The sequence below is a fragment of the Montipora capricornis genome, chromosome 1, assembly GCF_036669925.1.
Source record: "Montipora capricornis isolate CH-2021 chromosome 1, ASM3666992v2, whole genome shotgun sequence".
Lineage (NCBI taxonomy): Eukaryota > Metazoa > Cnidaria > Anthozoa > Scleractinia > Acroporidae > Montipora > Montipora capricornis.
In genome coordinates, this window is record NC_090883.1 from 866891 (window position 1) to 885480 (window position 18590).

Sequence of the window (18590 nt, forward strand, 5' to 3'; positions counted from 1 at the left end):
AAAAGAAATGCTTATAAAATCAACAATATTATTAAAATAAAATGATTATCGAAGAACGTAAAAGAGGTCAAATTGTTTATGAAGATAAAGCTGACAAGAGTCTCACTGATTTATTAACAAAACGATTTAATCCAAAAAGAGCATATTCATCGAAAGCAAAACAAATATTTAACAGATTTGATAAAGATTTGAAATAATTTTTGACAATATTTTTTTGTGGTAAATTTTAAAATAAATAAAAATATTTATTTTAAAAAGAATGTTAAAAATGGAATGGCATAGAAAAAGTCAATATGTAAACCATTTGAAAAAAATGGTCTCGCACGCCCAACTACTACTATATATATAAGATATATACTAAGATATCTACCGCGCACCGGTGGCTCAGTTGGTTGAGCATCGGGCTGTCATGCGGGAGGTCGTGAGTTCGACTCCGGCCGGACTAACAGTCAGGGTCTTAAAATAACTGAGGAGAATGTGCTGCCTTTGTAATTACATCTGCAAAAGGTTAGACTCTCAAGTCTTCTCGGATAAGGACTGTAAACCGGAGGTCCCGTCTCATAACCCTTGTTGGAAATTAAATAGTATGGGACGTTAAAGAACTCACTCACTGTTCGACTGTAGGACGTAGTCCCCGGTGTTGTGGACTAACCTAAGCTGGACGGGAGCATCTTTCACTTCCATAAAAATTAATTGTAAACTGCGTAACAAGCAGTCTGGCTAAAGTCCCTCACAAAAGTATTGTAAAATTAGTCCTGAAAAGCCCCGTGGGGGAGAGACTAATAGCAAATCATTATATTGTATCATTGTGTCTCGTGGGTATAACAACGAAACTACAGCCTAAGTAAGGCTAACTTTCACATGTGAGAAATAACCAGTGTTGCTCGGAAATAGCCAGCAAAGAGTTAACCTGTCTATACGCCTTAAAGGTCCTTAATCCCTGCATGCAACTTTGCGTAAATTATGTCGTTACATTCGAAAGGAATCAAAGCTACGCAAAAATCCCATTAATTTAAAAACTATGCTTCAAATACTTGTCGTGAAGCTTAACAATTTTTATTGGCTGGAACCAGTTTTAACACTTGAAAGAAGCGTTCTTATAAAAAGGATTGACACTAAAACTTTATCACTTAACAGCAATGTTCTGGTACCATATCAGACCAATTATTGCTGAAAAAGATTCGGTCATTTGTCTGACATAAAAGTCACCGTCGCAACAGGAAAGCCCTGCAAAAACAACCCATATTTTGGCTTTAGCCGCTCATATCTCAAAACGAACTCGGAGACTCCCATTTGTTATTTCTGAAATTTATACTTAGCATGCCATAATAAACTTTCTGCACATTTAAAAAATTCTATGGAGTGGAGTCAGAGCCACCTTGACAATTTAAGATAGCTCTAAATCTGCTCAAAAGAATTTTTTTAAACTTTGCTGAGTCTTTATCTTGCTGCCGATCACTTTTGTGCAATTAAAAATGAGAGTCACCGAGGTCGTTTTACGGATATGAGCAACTGAAGCCAAAATGTAAGGTGCTTTTGCAAGGCTGTCCTGTTGCCATGGTAACTTTAGTCACAAAAAGGACTGCATCTTGTTCAGCAATAATTGATGTCTCACATGGTACCATAACATTGATGTTACGTGTTTAAGTGTCGTAGTGTCAATCCTTCTAATAAAAAGGTCTCTTGAAAGTGTTGAAACTGGTTTGAACCACCTTAACCGTACATTCGATTGGAGAGTAGAGTATTTCAACCTGCCATTGTTCCACGGATCGCTGCTTAAAAATGAAAAAAAAAAACAACAATGATTTCTTTCTGCGCGCGAACAATAAGGAGGATCCTTGAGCATGGGACATGCAGGAAAATATCAAGCAAGGGCATTGCCCTTCAAAATCCTTTAATTGCCTACTTCAGCCATTTTACCGCCACCAAGCCCAGGCCTTCCCTTTGAATTCATTTGAGCACCCGCTGTGAACGAGTAGCGGGCGCAGTGGCCTCATGGTTAGTGTGCTCGACTCCGGAGCGAGTGGTCTGCGTTTGGGTTCTGGCTGGGGACATTGTGTTGTGTTCTTGACCAAAACACCTTACTCCCATGAGGCCTCTCTTCACCCAAATGTATAAATGGGTACCGCGTAACTCTGCGATGGACTAGCATCCCATCCAGGGGAGTTAAAAATATTCGTAGTCGCTCAATGCTACGGAAATCGGGGATAAGCATCGGGGTATTGGGTCATTGGCTCGGAAAGCGCTTACCCACCTTGAACTAGTATTATCCAGGGCCTGAAAGATGCAGACATATTTACTGTGCGAATTATCTGGTTCGTGTCACTTTCCAGCGAAAAAATAAAAATAAAAACGCAGCGATATTGTATTCCTTGCGCGACCCATGAGTATTAAGTACGGCTACGTAGGCGATGTGGGCATCAGGTTCAATCTGATTGGTCATAATTTGGCGGGACCCCTATTTAATTTAGATAATACAGTAGACTCCCAAGGCTAAATGAGAGAGATCCACACTTCTCGGTTATGGGCTTCTTTTTTTAGCCTTAGTCTTCTATCATTAAGTCCTCAATGTGAGTGCGTCAAGGACTATTTGTAAGTTCTACAATAATCTCGTCCATAGATGGCCTGCCCCCTGGCTCTTGGTCAACACACCTTTTTACGAGGGGGCGAATTTTGGGATGCGGATGATGTATTTCTATCCTTTGTATTTGCATCTCAAGCTGTTCTCGATTGGGTTCTTGTCGGATACTCATTTCACAAAGGAGAACACCATAACTGTACACGTCAGCCTGTAAACAAAGGCAGCAAAAAATTAAAGCTTGTGGGGACGCGTCCAAAAAGAAAATCTAACTGATTTAAAAATCTGCATTTTAAAAAAAAATCAACTTCAAGGGGGCAACCATTATATTAATACATCTCAAGACTTAGAGATTACCGAAAAAATATCGCCCAGTTTTCACCCTAACGGTTGGACTGCAACCAGCATGAAATTGAGGCTATTTTTTTCCCACCTTAACCACAACTACGCTCTCGTTGTCGTCCAATCGTAAAAATACGAAACTGGCCAGTTCACTCAATGGACGCAGCAGGACTTCCCTCAGGTCATCAGCTTGAATATCCAAAGCCCTATCCCCTATTCCAACAAGCTGTCTCCAGTTCTAACCAAAGATCGAACTTCGTACAGTTGCATTTAACCCATTCCACCCTGAGAATGAATCTTGAAGATTTTATTCTAACGTCAGACATTTTTTCTCTACAATTGAGGCCGCTTTTGGGGTGAAACATCTAGGTCCACTAAAAAACAATAGGCAAGCAAAGAACGTGATTACGGATGGTATATTCACATCTGTCATGTTCTACTCCGAGCATTGGATCTCAGTCCGCTGCTGCAGCGAACCACTTCGTTTTATCGTTTTTTGTCGTTGTATGTTTTTTCCTTTGGTTAATCTTGTCGCTCTCATTTCTTAATCTTTACTAGAACAGGAATCAACAAAGCAGTCCCCCAAAATGCAAACCACGTTCCCAGAGCTTTTCACCATCAAGCGTAAATCGTCCTACTCTCGGCGGTTAAAAACCCTCGGAACGAGGTTGCAAAAATGAATCCCGAGACTAACCTTGCAAGACATTTTTGTTGTTGCTGTTTTTTTTTGGTAAATCTCGTTCCACTAATTTTTATAATCCTCACCAAAATAGGAACAAGAAAGTTATCCCCCAGGGCATTTCACCACCGAGAGAAGGACGTCCTACTCTCGGCGGTTAAAAACCCTCGGAACGAGGTTGCAAAAATGAATCCCGAGACTAACCTTGCAAGATACGCTGCCTTCCGTCATGTACTCAGGCGCACTGTAAACATGTGCCCCTGCATAATTTATAGTGCTACGACGGACAAAATTAGCAGTGCCATAATCGGACAATTTGGCCCTCCATCCGTTAACAGATCTCCATAGCAACACGTTAGAGCTGCTTACGTCATTGTGAAGAATGGGTTCTGGCTGTCTCTGGTGTAAGTAGAGGAGCGCAGTTGCCACGTCCAAAGAGATAACTCGCTCATTGTCTACAGGCAGTGGGCTACCGGTAGTGAACAGTTTTTTCCTAAGACTGCACTCAAGGAGTTCTGTAACTAGCAAAGGCCTTTCATCGGCTGTCGCGCCAATAAATAAAAGCAGACAAGGATGGCGACATCTAGATGCCATGTTCACTTCACGCTCAAACGCACGCCTGTGCGATCCTGAAATTTCTTCGTGCATTTGTTTCACAGCAACCTCGCATTTATGAAATCTCCCCCTATAAACAACTCCCCATGCGCCTCTTCCAAGTTCATGACTTGTAACTTGGATATCACTTCTGTTTATCACCCAGTCGATTGGAATCATCTGGTTTCCTCTCTGTCTTAACTGCCCGTCAAGTTCATTGACGCGTTGTTGTAGCTCCTCTTCTCTTCCCCTCCTTTGTCTTAACTGCCCTTCAAGTTCATTGATACGTTGTTGCAGCTCCTCCTCTCTTCTGCTCCTTTGTCTTAACTGCCCTTCAATCTCATTGATACGTTGTTGTAGCTCCTCCTCTCTCCTGATCCTTTGTCTTAACTGCCCTTCAATTTCATTGATACGTTGTTGTAGCTTCTCCTCTCTTCTGCTCCTTTGTCTTAACTGCCCTTCAAGTTCATTGATACGTTGTTGTAGCTCCTCCTCTCTTCCGCTCCTTTGTCTTAACTGCCCATCAATTACATTGATACGTTGTTGTAGCTCCTCCTCTCTTCCGCTCCTTTGTCGTAACTGCCCTTCAAGTTCATTGATACGTTGTTGTAGCTCCTCCTCTCTTCCGCTCCTTTGTCTTAACTGCCCTTCAAGTTCATTGATACGTTGTTGTAGCTCCCCCTCTCTTCCGCTCCTTTGTCTTAACTGCCCATCAAGTTCATTGATACGTTGTTGTAGGTCCTTCTCTCCCATGAACTGTTCTTCAAGTTCATTGATACGTTGGTGTAGCTCCTCCTCTCTTGGGCTCCTTTGTCTTAACTGCCCTTCAAGCTCATTGATACGTTGTTGTAGCTCCTCCTCTCTCCTGATCCTTTGTCTTAACTGCCCTTCAATTTCATTGATACGTTGTTGTAGCTTCTCCTCTCTTCTGCTCCTTTGTCTTAACTGCCCTTCAAGTTCATTGATACGTTGTTGTAGCTCCTCCTCTCTTCCGCTCCTTTGTCTTAACTGCCCATCAATTACATTGATACGTTGTTGTAGCTCCTCCTCTCTTCCGCTCCTTTGTCTTAACTGCCCATCAAGTTCCTTGATACGTTGTTGTAGGTCCTTCTCTCCCATGAACTGTTCTTCAAGTTCATTGATACGTTGTTGTAGCTCCTCCTCTCTCCCGCTCCTTTCTCTTAACTGCCCTTCAAGGTCATTGATACGTTGTTGTAAGTCCCCCTCTCCCATGAACTGTTCTTCAAGTTCATTGCTGCGTTCTTGTACCTCCTCCTCTTCCATGTACTGTCCTTCAAGTTCATTGATACGTTCTTGTAGTTCCTCCTCTCTTCCGCTCCTTTGTCTTAACTGCCCATGAAGTCCATTGATACGTTGTTGTAGCTCCTTCTCTCTTCTGCTCCTTTGTCTTAACTGCCCATCAAAGACATTGATACGTTGTTGTAGCTCGTTCTCTCTTCTGCTCCTTTGTCTTAACTGCCCATCAAGGACATTGATACGTTGTTGTAGCTCCTTCTCTCTTCTGCTCCTTTGTCTTAACGGCCCATCAAGTACATTGATACGTTGTTGTAGCTCCTTCTCTCTTCCTCTCCTTTCTGTTAACTGCTTATCAAGTACATTGATACGTTGTTGTAGCTCCTCCTCTCTTCTGCTCTTTTGTCTTAACTGCCGTTCATGTTCATTGACACGTTGTTGTAGCTCCTTCTCTCGTCTGCACCTTTGTCTTAACTGCCCATCAAGTACATTGATACGTTGTTGTAGCTCGTTCTCTCTTCTGCTCCTTTGTCTTAACTGCCCTTCATGTTTATTGATACGTTGTTGTAGCTCGTTCTCTTCTGCCCCTTTGTCTTAACTGCCCTTCATGATCATTGATACGTTGTTGTAGCTCCTCCTGTCTTCCGCTCCTTTGTCTTAACTGTCCATCAAGTTTATTGATACGTTGTTGTAGCTCCTTTTCTCTTCTGCTCCTTTGTCTTAACTGCCCATCAAGTACATTGATACGTTGTTGTAGCTCGTTCTCTCTTCTGCTCCTTTGTCTTACCTGCCCTTCAAGTTCTTTGATACGTTGTTGCAGCCCTTCTGAAGCGGGTTCAACCCTTCTATTTCCTCTGTGGATTCCAATGTTCCGCCGTTGTTGTAGCTCCTCTCTCCTCCTCCATTGTCTTGACTGCCCTCCAAGTAAATCTAGACACAAATGGTTTCCAAGGTTCTGCCCCATGGGTGTTAACTAAAGCACTTTTATCTTCTTCCTCATGCTTTTCTGACGATATTGACGGCCGTCAGTTAAAAATTGGTTACTACCTTAAAGAAAGAAAAAATTGTAATAACCAGTATAAACAAAAGATGACAGCGCAAGCCAAGCTCTAACTGCCATGCTAGAAAAATGTTTCTTTTTTTAACCCATCACATTCTTGTTTTTGCTGCTGTTATTTTCTTTCCCCGCGAAAGAAAAAAACTTATGCGACGAAAAAGTCCTTTTTCTGTTGAGCGTGCGCTGTGGTAGGCTTGGCAGAATTTCGAGCAGAATAAATGATTTTTTGGGCGAGCGTTATCTGCCGGCAAAACATGGCAAAATTCAGTAGCACTAATTCCCTGCGTAACATTTACGAGAATGCTGAAAACCAAATAAAGACCAAATGGCTAATACTCTGGATTATTTAGCACGCAAACGTAGACATGCTTCCGGCGGCCCAGAGAAACGAACACCGGAAATAGGTCTACGTTCGCAGGCGATGGATTAGTGTGATTGTTGGAGGCTCGAAAGGGTTTTTCGTTGCTTTAGTCTTTCTGAACCGATGAAAGATACCAAAGAAGGATATTTCATACTGTAGGCAAACTATAAATATCCTTGCAACTTTATTGGTAGGTAATACTTTAAGGGCACTTACGACGTCACATCGGTTACCATGGCAACACACCAGATCCAAAAAAGGCCCTCTAACTTTTAGTTTTTGAAAATTATGTGAAAAACTAAGTCGGTCACCTACCGTTATTTCTTTCTTTGTTGGAAATCTCCCTAAATTCTATAACTTCTTAGAGAGTATGACAAAAAGTTATCTAGTAGAATTTAGGATACATCGAAAAAGGGCGTTTTATAGTGTTCATTTTATAGTTTACAGAAAACCTTCCCCGAAACTTTTTTCTTGAAGTGCCATCGTCAATGATACGTGCTTGGAAAAATCAAGATAGGTCACCAAGGAAATTTCGAGATAACGACAATTTTTCCGCAGGTTTTATTTCCGATTCGCGCGATTTTACGGCGTATTTTCACTTCCGGTGTGTTGTGCGTGCTACGTTTGATGGAGATTTGATTCATTCAGCTGACAAGTGTTTCTTAGTTATGACGTGTGTACGTTACACGCGCGCGCAGCTTAAAAACCTTTCGAACCTCCTTAACTAAAACGAGGTCACTTGTTCTCGTCATATACTTTGAAGTCAGGGACATTACATAAAAGTGACCGAATAGACACACTTTAAAGCCAGTGCCCTTTATTTGGAAAACAACTTCCAACATTCCTGCTACCGTTGCTATGAAAACAAACCAAAAAAAAAATTACGAAGGTAAAGTGAAAAACGCAGCCAAGATAAAAAAATAGGCCCGCAATGCGTACTTGGGGTCTCAATGCTTAGTTTAACTCCATTCAGCCCTTATAGAATTTGGTACTGCGGTCCCACTTTTACCATGAGAGATTGGTTGAAAATTTGCCGTAACAATGCAGCAGTGAAATGGGTTCCTTAAGGACGGCGCCTACAAGTTCAAAGGTATTTTTGCCCAGGTTTATGATAACGCTGGAAATGTAGATCTTAACAAGTGTTATTGAAATCCAAAGAGGAAATTGGGGGCAACCTCGCATTCTTCAAATATAATTCATAAACAATATTTGTAAAAACCTTTAAGATACAAAGAAATGGACGGCGTTTTTTCTCAAATTAGAGCTTAATTATCTCTGAAAAATGCATGGTTGCCCCCAATTTTATTTTTGGATAGTTATTACTAGGATCTTCCTTCTTTGCATAGTTTTAAACTGCGCAAAAATATCCCTGTATTAGTAAGCTAAGCATAACCGATAGGAAATCCGAGTAATCTCGAGATGCGCAGAACGTACTGTATGCGCAATAACAATAGTAGGCACCGTCCTTAAGTATGCTTCAAATTTCAGGACCTGTTCAGAATTTTACATCCATGACTTGCCGCTAATCTTTCTGTTATTGCCATTTGCAAAGTTTACACAACTTTTGCTGCACACTACACCATCTCTATCAGCTGTTTACTAGTAACAGAAGCACTAGAATGGCTTAACAAGCATGGCACTGTCGTACATTCATATGATCTTATAAATGATCAAGAGAATGCTGAAATTCAACCAGAATTCTAAGATGAATGATCAGTAGATAAGGTGTTCAATGAACAAGTACCCTCAGAGCTTGGTGCAAATTCCCAAACTACTGGAAATCACAGTCCATCAGTAATAACAATGTATAAACAGCCAAGAGAAATATCTGACGACCAATTACGTCAATCAGTTAGATCATTAATAATTAAAAATGCAACGCAAAGCTTACAAAAGGGTGCTTTCATGGACTAGAAATAAAATGAAAACCTTGACAGCCTGAAGTCAGAAAATGTTGAGACAATTTATTTTATAACTGGAGGTGGTGGTGCCGGGAAAAGCCATTTGATTAAAACAGTTTACCACACTGTAGGAAAAACTTGTAGACATAGTCCAATGAATCCTGAGAATCCAACAATTTGACTAGCAGCATCTACAGGATGAACAGAAATAAACATTAATGATACACACAGCATTAGCAATACCTAAAGATATAGGTGATGATGTGGACGAAAATTCAGGTCCTACAATATTTTGTTATCATTGATCCAACACTCAATATGTGCGCTGACTGTAGTCAAGCAAATGAACCAATCTTTGGTGTGGATGATGGTAAACAAAGCCACTTACTGCTATTATATACCATCAAATACAAGATATTAGTTTGTGGACTAATTCTACTTTGAACAATATTTTGGTTATTTGAAATAATCTGTACAGTTAACGTTCTATTAGATGTTTGGTGCGAACAAATGGCCATTTACTGTTAACTGATGTTCCAGCCATGGTACCGTTTCAAGGCAGGAAAGTGTAGTTAATTTTGACTTGCAATTACCAGTACCCAGTTTACCTGCCAGACCATTTATACTCTCGGAGATCTGTCACGTGTCATCGCGTCCTCAAAGTGACAAACTGACTGACTGACAATCAAGATCTGGCTCTGACTTGGGGGTTTGTATGCATGAGCATAAGACCCCAAAACTTGGCCCGCAAAACGTGCATGTGTCTACCATATTAATGTGTAATGTGTAATGTGTAATGTCATTGCACTCAATTTATAATGCAAGCACTTGAACCTTGAAGAGTCATGGCTTTTAAATTTCTGTTGTATCTAGTCACCGGCGAGTACTACGATATTGTACCTTTACCTGTGGAAGAAAGAATAGCCCGAAAATCCACGAAAGTTATTGTTTGAAACAAAAATCTACAATAGATGTCGATTGTTCTCAGTTTTATGTCCATGCTGGTAATTTACCATAACGACAATAGTTGAGATCACACTCATCCATTTCTTAGCATAATAAAGTAATGCTAATACGTTAAACATATTTCAAAGTAACCATGACAAATGCGCATTTGGTTTGCCGCGATAGAAAACGGTGGTAAAATAGAAGTGTCTTTGAAACCTTTATCATGTGAATATCAATTACCATGGTAAACTTTAGTGATTGCTTTGTTACCGTAGCAAAGGTAAACAACCAAACAAGCAAGTTAAAAATTAAGCAGTTTTTGTTCCTTGAGGCTTTCATCACAGGAGAAGAGAAAATGCTCTTATTTCCCAACCGAGTATTGTAAAATCCGCAAGACAGTTATGCTTAACCTCCACAGAGGCTTTTTGACTACAAAAAATGAAACGGACAACTCTTTTACAGTGGACACTTTTACCCGTGTTCTAAAAGAAACTTTACAATGACACCGAAATAATATACATCTTGGAAACAGTAATTTAGTCAATGCTTAACTGACTGCTGTTATCTTAGGCGGCCCTCCTCGACTCGCTTTGGTTATTTGCGGGCAGAACTGCTTTGTATATTTTGAAGTGTTAAATGCTTAAATAAATAAATAAATAAATAAATCAATCAATCAATCAATCAATCAATCAATAAATAAATAAATAATAAATAAAAATAGCCAAAAAGTCAAATTAATCAGCATGACAGTTGTGACTCGGATGATTTGCCGCTTACCTTTTAACGCTAAACAGCAAAAAGGCCTTCAAGCCATCAAATCGATCACTCATCTGCTTTAAGTTCATGTTAACATGGAAGCTGGTCACACGCCTTTTGATGTAGACTGCAAGCAGTCTCTCTTTTGCTCTTAAATCGTTGAAACGAACGCGTACGTTGAACTTTTGAAATGGCTGAAGCGGATCGCAGATTGAAACTTCCATCCACTTCAAGGACACGGATACTCACAACTACCTTCATGTCCCCTCTTTTCCTGTACACTGAATACGTGCTATCCCATTCAACCAGTTTCTCCGCCTTCGTCGACTCTTCTCTAACGATGATGACTTCCTCATGAGATACTTACATTTTTCTCCCTACGTGGTTAATCTCGTGCTTCTCTTAAAAAGGATCTACGGAGGATCACAACCATCAAGCATCCTGATTCCCTACGCCCATCTGAGCCGGGGGTCAGCACCATTGACAGAGTACCTCTTGTTCTGGTATACTACCCTTTCAACAAGAAAATCAAACACTTTCTATTTCAGAACTTCCGTATTCTATCTATCAACCAGCCGACCCGTCTTATCTTCTCGCAACCACCTGTCGTAGCATACAAACAGGATCTCAGCCTACGAAACTTATTTGTACAATCAACTGACCACACACGTACTGCTGAGTGGCTCACGTGTATGTCAACATTCACGTTGCCATACCTGTGCGTAGGTCAGTCCTGAGACTGAGATACGAGGTCCTAGACCTGCCAGTCCAGTAATCCCGTATACTGCATATCCTGTAACTGACCGATGTCCTATCATTCTTTATATCGCTGAAACCGGACGGAATCTCTGCAGTTGTTTTAGCGAACATATACGAAGTATACGAAACAACACTGCACTGTATTTCTGATATCCGGATACGGGTTTGCAGTTATGCCACGGTACTAGCCTCCAAAGATGTCCAAAGGAAGCCACGTGAAGTGAAGTTAATTTTCCAGCTGGGAACTGTACAGCCTGATGGACTTAACATCAATTTCAACTTTATTTAAAAGTGACTTGATGCAAGCGTGCAACACCAATCATCTGCGCGCTTCCTTCTCATTGCGCATTTCAACAGCTTTCCTCACCCTGAAGAAGGGTTCTACACCTGAAACTTCTGTGATTAAAAAAAAAAGAACTGACACTTTTTGATATTTATTTTAAATCACTTTATTTTGTTATTCATTTTGAAGTGTCACGCTTCTCCTACAAAAAAGTCTTGGTTGTTAATAGAATTGAAAACGTTTTTGAACGTTCCATCCTTAACCAAGATGACGCAAATGTGAATGTAAAAATGATTACCTAAAAGAGCAAGGAAGGTTTTAGAGATTGCGAAAGCACTAAACTGCTTTGCAGGTTGTAAACAAGAAGGGAAGTATAAGGTGTGGTACTTGAATAAACTTTAACGAAGTGTGAAACTTTGGCTTGGTTTAAAAAATCGTACTTACTAAGTCTTGTTGTTGCGAAAGAATACGCAGTAAACGGTACGCGAATAAGTTCAGAACAAAAGAAATCATTTTTTTTCAGATCTCGACTTAAAACAACCTAATTCTTGTTCCAAATATTACAATTTATTGAAAGCGTTGAAACGAATGCGAGCTGCTGTAAAGGTAATATGTTGATTGTGTGAAAAACATACATATTCAGTAAGGCGCACGAAAAAGGCTCGACGTTTAAGACTGGTAAACGGTGACGTCAGACATATACATATGCTTTTTGGCTGAGCATATCCAGTTTTTTATGAACTGTTTTTTGAGAAGATGCTTTGTGTGAAATAAACCAGTGAACACACGCGCGTTTTTCAGTTTTTGCGTGTAACATTTTGGGGGCCTGTCCGGGAGAACATATGGATAAGAATTTGGTTTATTTTGGCTTAAGTGTGGATAAGGAGAACTGGTGAGCCGACAATGTTCTTATCGAAATTTGTGGGACCTGCTTGTTGCGGCTGTGTAGTCAACGTATGTCGGACAAAAGATAACGACAAAAAAGAATCAATAGTTATTATTCAAGCGATCAGATGCAAAGTGGAAGAAACTGCCCGGTTATGAGCAAATTGATTATCTCAACAAATGAATGGCTTATTTGGGTCCACCACCGCTTGAAGGTTTAGAAGAAAAGTACAGGGATGTCGAAACAGAAATGAAGGAAAAAACGGGAAAATGTAAGGCAGAACTGACTAAACTAGATTCTAAGCAGAAGGCAGTTTAAAAAAGATTCCTTAAGCTCAGGAAGGAAAAGTGAAATCGGAAGAGCTTAATGAATTCAAAGTAGCGACACCATTAAAATCCTATATTGCTGTCCTTCGAAGAGTTTTCAAGATCCAGGGAATGGTAGGCGACCCAGGCCAAAAAGATAAGCAGGGAGTGTAAAGGGCTACACAGATGAAGAAGTGGTTAGTGCTGTGCCCAAAGCTGTACAATCTGGCCTGTAATTGAGGACTTATCTGGAGAACATCGTTGATCTTACTCTGCCCAAATTACGGGGAAAATCTTTCGATTCCATTTTCACGAAAAGAATGCTAAAGAGCTGAACCAACTGTTAACCATCCTGACTCAGGAACCAAAAGAAGGTCCTCAGTCTTTCTTGATGAGAGCTTTGAGAATTCGACAAAAGATCATCAGTGTGTCAGACAGTGGGATAAAATATGATTCTTCGCCAGTTCAAGGCTTGTTCCTTCATGCCCTTGAGACTGGTTTAGATTAAATGGGTTTTCGCCGATTAATGTGAAGGGGATTGTTTTAAAGTTCTATATCTGTAAAACATTTTTTCCCTCGAGTGATAAACAAGTTATTGCATGTTTCCTCGTAAAATTAGCGATTAATAGTTTTCAAAGGTTACGGAAATTGCATGACTTACACGGTTCATCCTGAAATACCCGGAAGTTGTTTAGGTCCCGAAATCCCGTTTCGTACGATCCTATTGAACTCCTGAAAAGCTGTTGTACAACACAAGAAAATGCAAATTACTTTATACAGAAGAAAATAGAGCAGCACGAGAACGTTAATTAATTTTCCCGCCTCGGAGAAGCGTAAGTCCTTTTGAGGCTTGGTTCCATGCTTAGTAACGCAAACAGTAAGGGTTTCAGAAATCGACCAGACGGAAGATGCTCTGAGACGACACTCAGATATTATCTTTCTGAATAAATTCTTACATGGAGACTTAATTCTTTTCTTGGGAGAACAAGCAAATAAAAACAAGGCCAGGAGCTTTCGTTTCTAACTCACAAGCTGCATCATGAGCAATATTAAAGGTTTTAATTTGTGAAAGACGGCCTCTTAACAAGCTAGAAGGAAAGCTCCCATGGATGTTTCTATTTCCAGGAATTTGTGCCGGAGACGGGGATTAATTTTGATCCTAAAATGTTGCATGTTTGCGAAATGGCTCGTCAAAATACTTGTGAAAGCACAGCAAATCCATGGGTTGTGTCAGTCTGTTTCTAAAGCTTCATATTTCTTGCTGTCAAAATTTTAGAAAAAAAATTCGAATGCTCGCACTTTAAAATCAACCGGGAAGTCAAGTCCGTTCGTGGGACGGAAGCAATAAGATGAAAACTCGTGTCCCTACGTTTGGTCTAAGGAACACTTTAGTTTGTGGATAAAGAATAACATAGCAGATTGCGAAAGATATCATGCGACATCATTAAATCACGTCATTTAGACGACTCACTGTGTCAGCCAACGATAGAGGGGTATTCATAGATATATGTGTGGTCGCTAAAGGAATAAACATACTTTATAACACGACTTTACCTTGTACTGCTTAGCTTGCGATTCGTCCATTCGATGGGGCGAGCTGATGTTTAGATGAGTCTGTTTTGGGCGTGTAAAATGAAATGCCGAAAGGGGCACAGACGCATAAATTATGCTATAATTATGGAACACTCATGTCATGGGATCAGCTTTGCCAGAGAAACGTGAGTACGTAACGGTTGTTGTCGTGACCTTTGGGCTGTGAATGATATCGCTATTTTGTACAATGCGCATTGCAAAGAAGGAACGTGATTCGAGACACATATTGTAAAATATTGACTGGATTGGATTTGTAAAACATAGACTGGATTTGTAAAACATGGATTTGTAAAAGGTTGATTTGTAGCTACCAATTTCACAGAATCCCGGGTGCTCTTCATTGTTCTCTTGAAGGAACGCATTCCAACCCCTTTACTGTTTCCGTGACTTTTAACTTTAACGATCTGCTCGCCATCCCCAACTATGTACTGCACTACGATCAGGGATTGAGACATTGTAGACGCTGCCAGTCTTGCACTTATCAGCGACTTTCGCAGCGAAGGCAAGCTTTTTTAGTGAAATACTGACGCTGTATGATGTACAGCACTTGATCAGGGGCACCCAACGAGAATATAGTTCAAAACCACTTAAATATAGCATTGTTAAACGTATTTTAGTATTTAAACGGTAGATATAGGCATATTTTTATCCCCTAAAAAGTTTTCATCTGTTCGGATTTCCTAGCTGAAAGTTTAGTGATCCGAAAATTATAGGGATCAAAACTTACCTTTTCGAAAATTTTAGCCAGAAAAAAGGCTCCCAAAAATTCTAGGTGACCTTTTAAGGATAAAAATCCGTTAAAAAGGGGCAATTATACCATTTTTCAGATGTTCGAAAATCCTAGGAGAGGCAGGCAAGCAAGACATTTTACAACAAATGTTCCGAAAATTCTAGATATGAAATTGTCTTCCGAACAGATATTTTCCGAAAATTGACGTTGGGTGCCCCTGCTTGATTAGCATGACAATGTTCAGGGTCTTCGTGTTTGTGAAAGTTGCCATCTTGGTCTGTCGAGTAGTAAAACTTTGGGGAGCCCGTGCATTGCCAGGCACCTAGGTCATCGCATTTGACATCTGCAACATCTAAGAGATTTGATGTGTCTACCAAAAAGACGGTATTTTTAGAAATGTTTGTTGAAATATGCGTGGAAATATACGTGCGGTCTGCACTCTGCTGCAGAAGAAATTTAGCCGCTTCATCTGTGAATATTCCTTTTGTCATGCCCCCTTCATAGAACCTGAGTTCGGCGATAGGTCTGAGAGGTAACTCGACGCTACTGTCATCATCACGTGCATGCTCAACAGCAACGTTACCTGAAGTTGAAAGATGAAGCGATAAGTGTGTTAAAATTCATGGCTAATTAACAAATCATCTATAATCAGTCTAAAAATAGCCTGGAATCCCCTATCTTCAGCAGTATCCACTATTCTTGCCTAATGTATATCACGGAAGGAATGGTGCTAGGTATATATAGTGGTGGTGCTAGGTATATAATATGTTACGTAAAGTAATGCATTTATCACGTGTTGTGATATAAATCACAACTGTTATATATATATTTAACCATCATCCTGCGAAATCGCGCGGAGTATCACCTCATGCTTAGACGACGTGGCCGTAGGCGGAGTTGGCTAACATCAGGCGATATTTCTCAAGATTGAGCAGGATAATGGTGTTATTATTCAACACATTGATGACAAAGCACAATTTGCTAGGTTTTTTTGGAAACAAAAAGCTGGAAAAATTACCATTTTTCTCCGCGACACACAAAATTACGTATATTGCAGGATATCTGTTGAGTAGGCGCGACGAATATTGCGCGCGCATTGACCATATTTGGACATTGAATAGGACTGACACGCGACAATTTTAAATGCAAGCGTTTCTGATATTTATAAGTGACACGCGTCTCCAGGCCTCTTTACAAAGATATCAAGACTTACATCTTGCAGTGATTCCTCCTCGCTTGCAACAACAATCGGGTGTGGATCGCCCTCCATTTCTAGATAAAGAGATACAATTTGTGAAAACCTATTCCCAAATGAACTTGTTTTGTTTGTTTTTTTTTTGTCGAGCAGTTGTTTGTCACTGTTCACTCTTGATACAAACAGCCTTTTAATTACTATTGCTGCACTTCACTTCGCTCTAGCTCGTTCAGTTCAGTTTTTTCATTTAGCAAGAAAAACAAGATGGAAATTAAATAAAGCATAGGAACCCCACTTCACTCAGGGGTTACTTTCTCTTCCAGCAATACACGTTAGTCACAATAGCGTACTTTACAATTAACCTGGATATTTAAAGGTACGTAATAAAACGTGTACAGTAAAACCTTGTTAAGACGGTGTTAAAAACTCGTTTGAAGTTAGTAGAAACATCACATGAAAATCGAGGTTATAATAAAATCTTACCTTCTACGGGTGCCACTTGGACTTGCTGTTGAGAAACATGAGCCGGCTGAATGTTGTTGAGAAGACGCAGAATTTCCGCCGCTATCATTTTTCACGAAACTGACCAGTCGGTTGAAGATTTTATCAAGACTAAGGAAACCAGAAATTCCCACTCAAGAATATAAAAAAATCAAATCGCCAAAGTTTAAGTTTACGTAACGCAGCCTCAGCAGTGTCAATAAATGGCTATCATGAAACACCTCTGGATATTATTAACTGTCAAGAATCGGAATTTAGACGGAAATCGGTGGGAGTTTACTCTAGTATAGGGTAGCAAAATTCAGCTGAACTAACTCTGATATAGGCTAAGGGTTCCAGGGTCCCAGCGGCACATCCCCACCAAGAAATTCCTGAAGTGCCCCACCCGCCGGGGAGAATGGGGAGGTATTTCATAGCACTCCTCTCCATTCTCCGCGCGGCTTCGCCGCTCGTTAATTTGCCTCTCGCAGGCTATTTTTTCAATACACAGTCGTGTTCAAAAAACCTTTTCAGGATAGAATACTGTCGCGAACGTTCAATACCGTGTAGCACTTTTATTTTGGGGATTTTGCCCGCAAAAATAAGCTCCGGCAGAAAAAAAAATCCAGCAAAATTAAAAACCGCAAAAATTTACTCCCGTTAATATAATCAAAAATGGCTTTTAATCCACTCGTGTCACTATATGTCATACATTGGGGTGAAAAAGATCGTTTATTGTGATTTTTGCATTGAGAAAAAGTAATTGGACCTTGCTACAAACTAAAGAAAACGATAGGAGGTAAAGTCAATACTTTTCCAGTCTCTGAGGCACAAGGAACGAACACAAAGCAGTCAACTAAAAGGTCACGTTAAACTTGCTCGAACGGGTCATCCGAAGGGACACCATTTACACAGGCCCTCAGGATGCCACATTTTTTCCACCCGTTCGCGACGATTAAGGAGTTTTTTTACCAAAGAAATGTAATAGAAGTTGAAAATAATCTTGCTGCTTGAAAAGAAGACCGCAAAAATTAGTTCCCAGCGGGAATACCCCATGGTAAGCAGTTAGTGATTATTATTCAGTTGCAGATAAATTTAAATTCAAAAATACAACTGTGCGGACAGGGACTAACGAAATTGATTGACATAAAACAACAAGAAATATGTTAATAGTGGAGATAAAGTTTCTCCCTGCCAACATTTTCATTTCAGGCTGGCTTTTCTTTTTCACATTTTTGGAGTTTGTTAGGCATTAAAGTCAATTCCTTTAGTGGTTATCACTTAGGTGGCTGGAACCAGTTTCACCGCGACTTTTAAGAGACCTTCTTAAAATTATTAGAAGGGTTGTCATTACAACACGTAACAGCAAAGTTATGGTACCATATGAAACACCAATTATTGCTTAACAAAATGCGCTCACTATTGTGACGTAATGTGCCACCATATCAACATGAAAACTCTCCAAACCACTCTATATTTCGTCTTTACTTGCTTATATCTCAAAAATGAACTCGGTGACCCCTATTTTTTATTATAGAATAGTAATTAGCAATCCGAGCTAGAACTATCAGCAAAGTTTTAAAAATTTCATGGGAGACTATTCAGAGCTACCTTATTCAGCCATCTTGTCGCCACCAGGCACCTCCACTCAGTCCAGGCCATCCCTTTAAATTTCGTTTAGCACCCGCTTCGAACGAGTGTCCAAGGGTTTTCTCGGCAAAGTAGGTCTAGAAGATGCGGCCGTTCACATTTATAACCTTAGACATATTTACCGTGGTGCAATTTCTGTGCTTCGTATAACTTCCCAGCGATAATCAGCTCCCGTGGAATATTCAGAATAATATAGGTTAGAAACCAATTGATATCTGATGTCCCCCCTTCCACCCTTC

The 18590-nt window shown here is 40.2% G+C and overlaps 1 protein-coding gene across 1 annotated transcript; it reads right to left on the reverse strand.

The window, feature by feature from the left end:
• Nucleotides 1–1633: 1633 nt before the first annotated feature.
• LOC138050337 (trichohyalin-like) lies at nucleotides 1634–11288 on the reverse strand. The gene is made up of 4 exons (XM_068896694.1): nucleotides 11187–11288; nucleotides 8888–8957; nucleotides 3804–6034; nucleotides 1634–2789 (listed from the first exon to the last, which is right to left on the reverse strand). The coding sequence occupies exons 1-4, from the start codon at nucleotides 11286–11288 to the stop codon at nucleotides 2580–2582; spliced, it is 2613 nt and encodes an 870-aa protein (XP_068752795.1). The 3' UTR covers nucleotides 1634–2579.
• Between the last annotated feature and the right edge of the window lie 7302 nt (nucleotides 11289–18590).

Coding starts and splice junctions, on each gene's coding strand:
- LOC138050337 (XM_068896694.1), bottom strand. CDS start 11,288: ATGATAGGACATCGGTCAGTTACAGGATATGCAGTATACGGGATTACT. Junction 8,958..11,186: donor CAGGACTGACCTACGCACAG/GTATGGCAACGT, acceptor TTCATCCTGTAG/ATGCTGCTAGTCAAATTGTT. Junction 2,790..3,803: donor AAGGCAGCGTATCTTGCAAG/GTTAGTCTCGGG, acceptor CTTTGTTTACAG/GCTGACGTGTACAGTTATGG.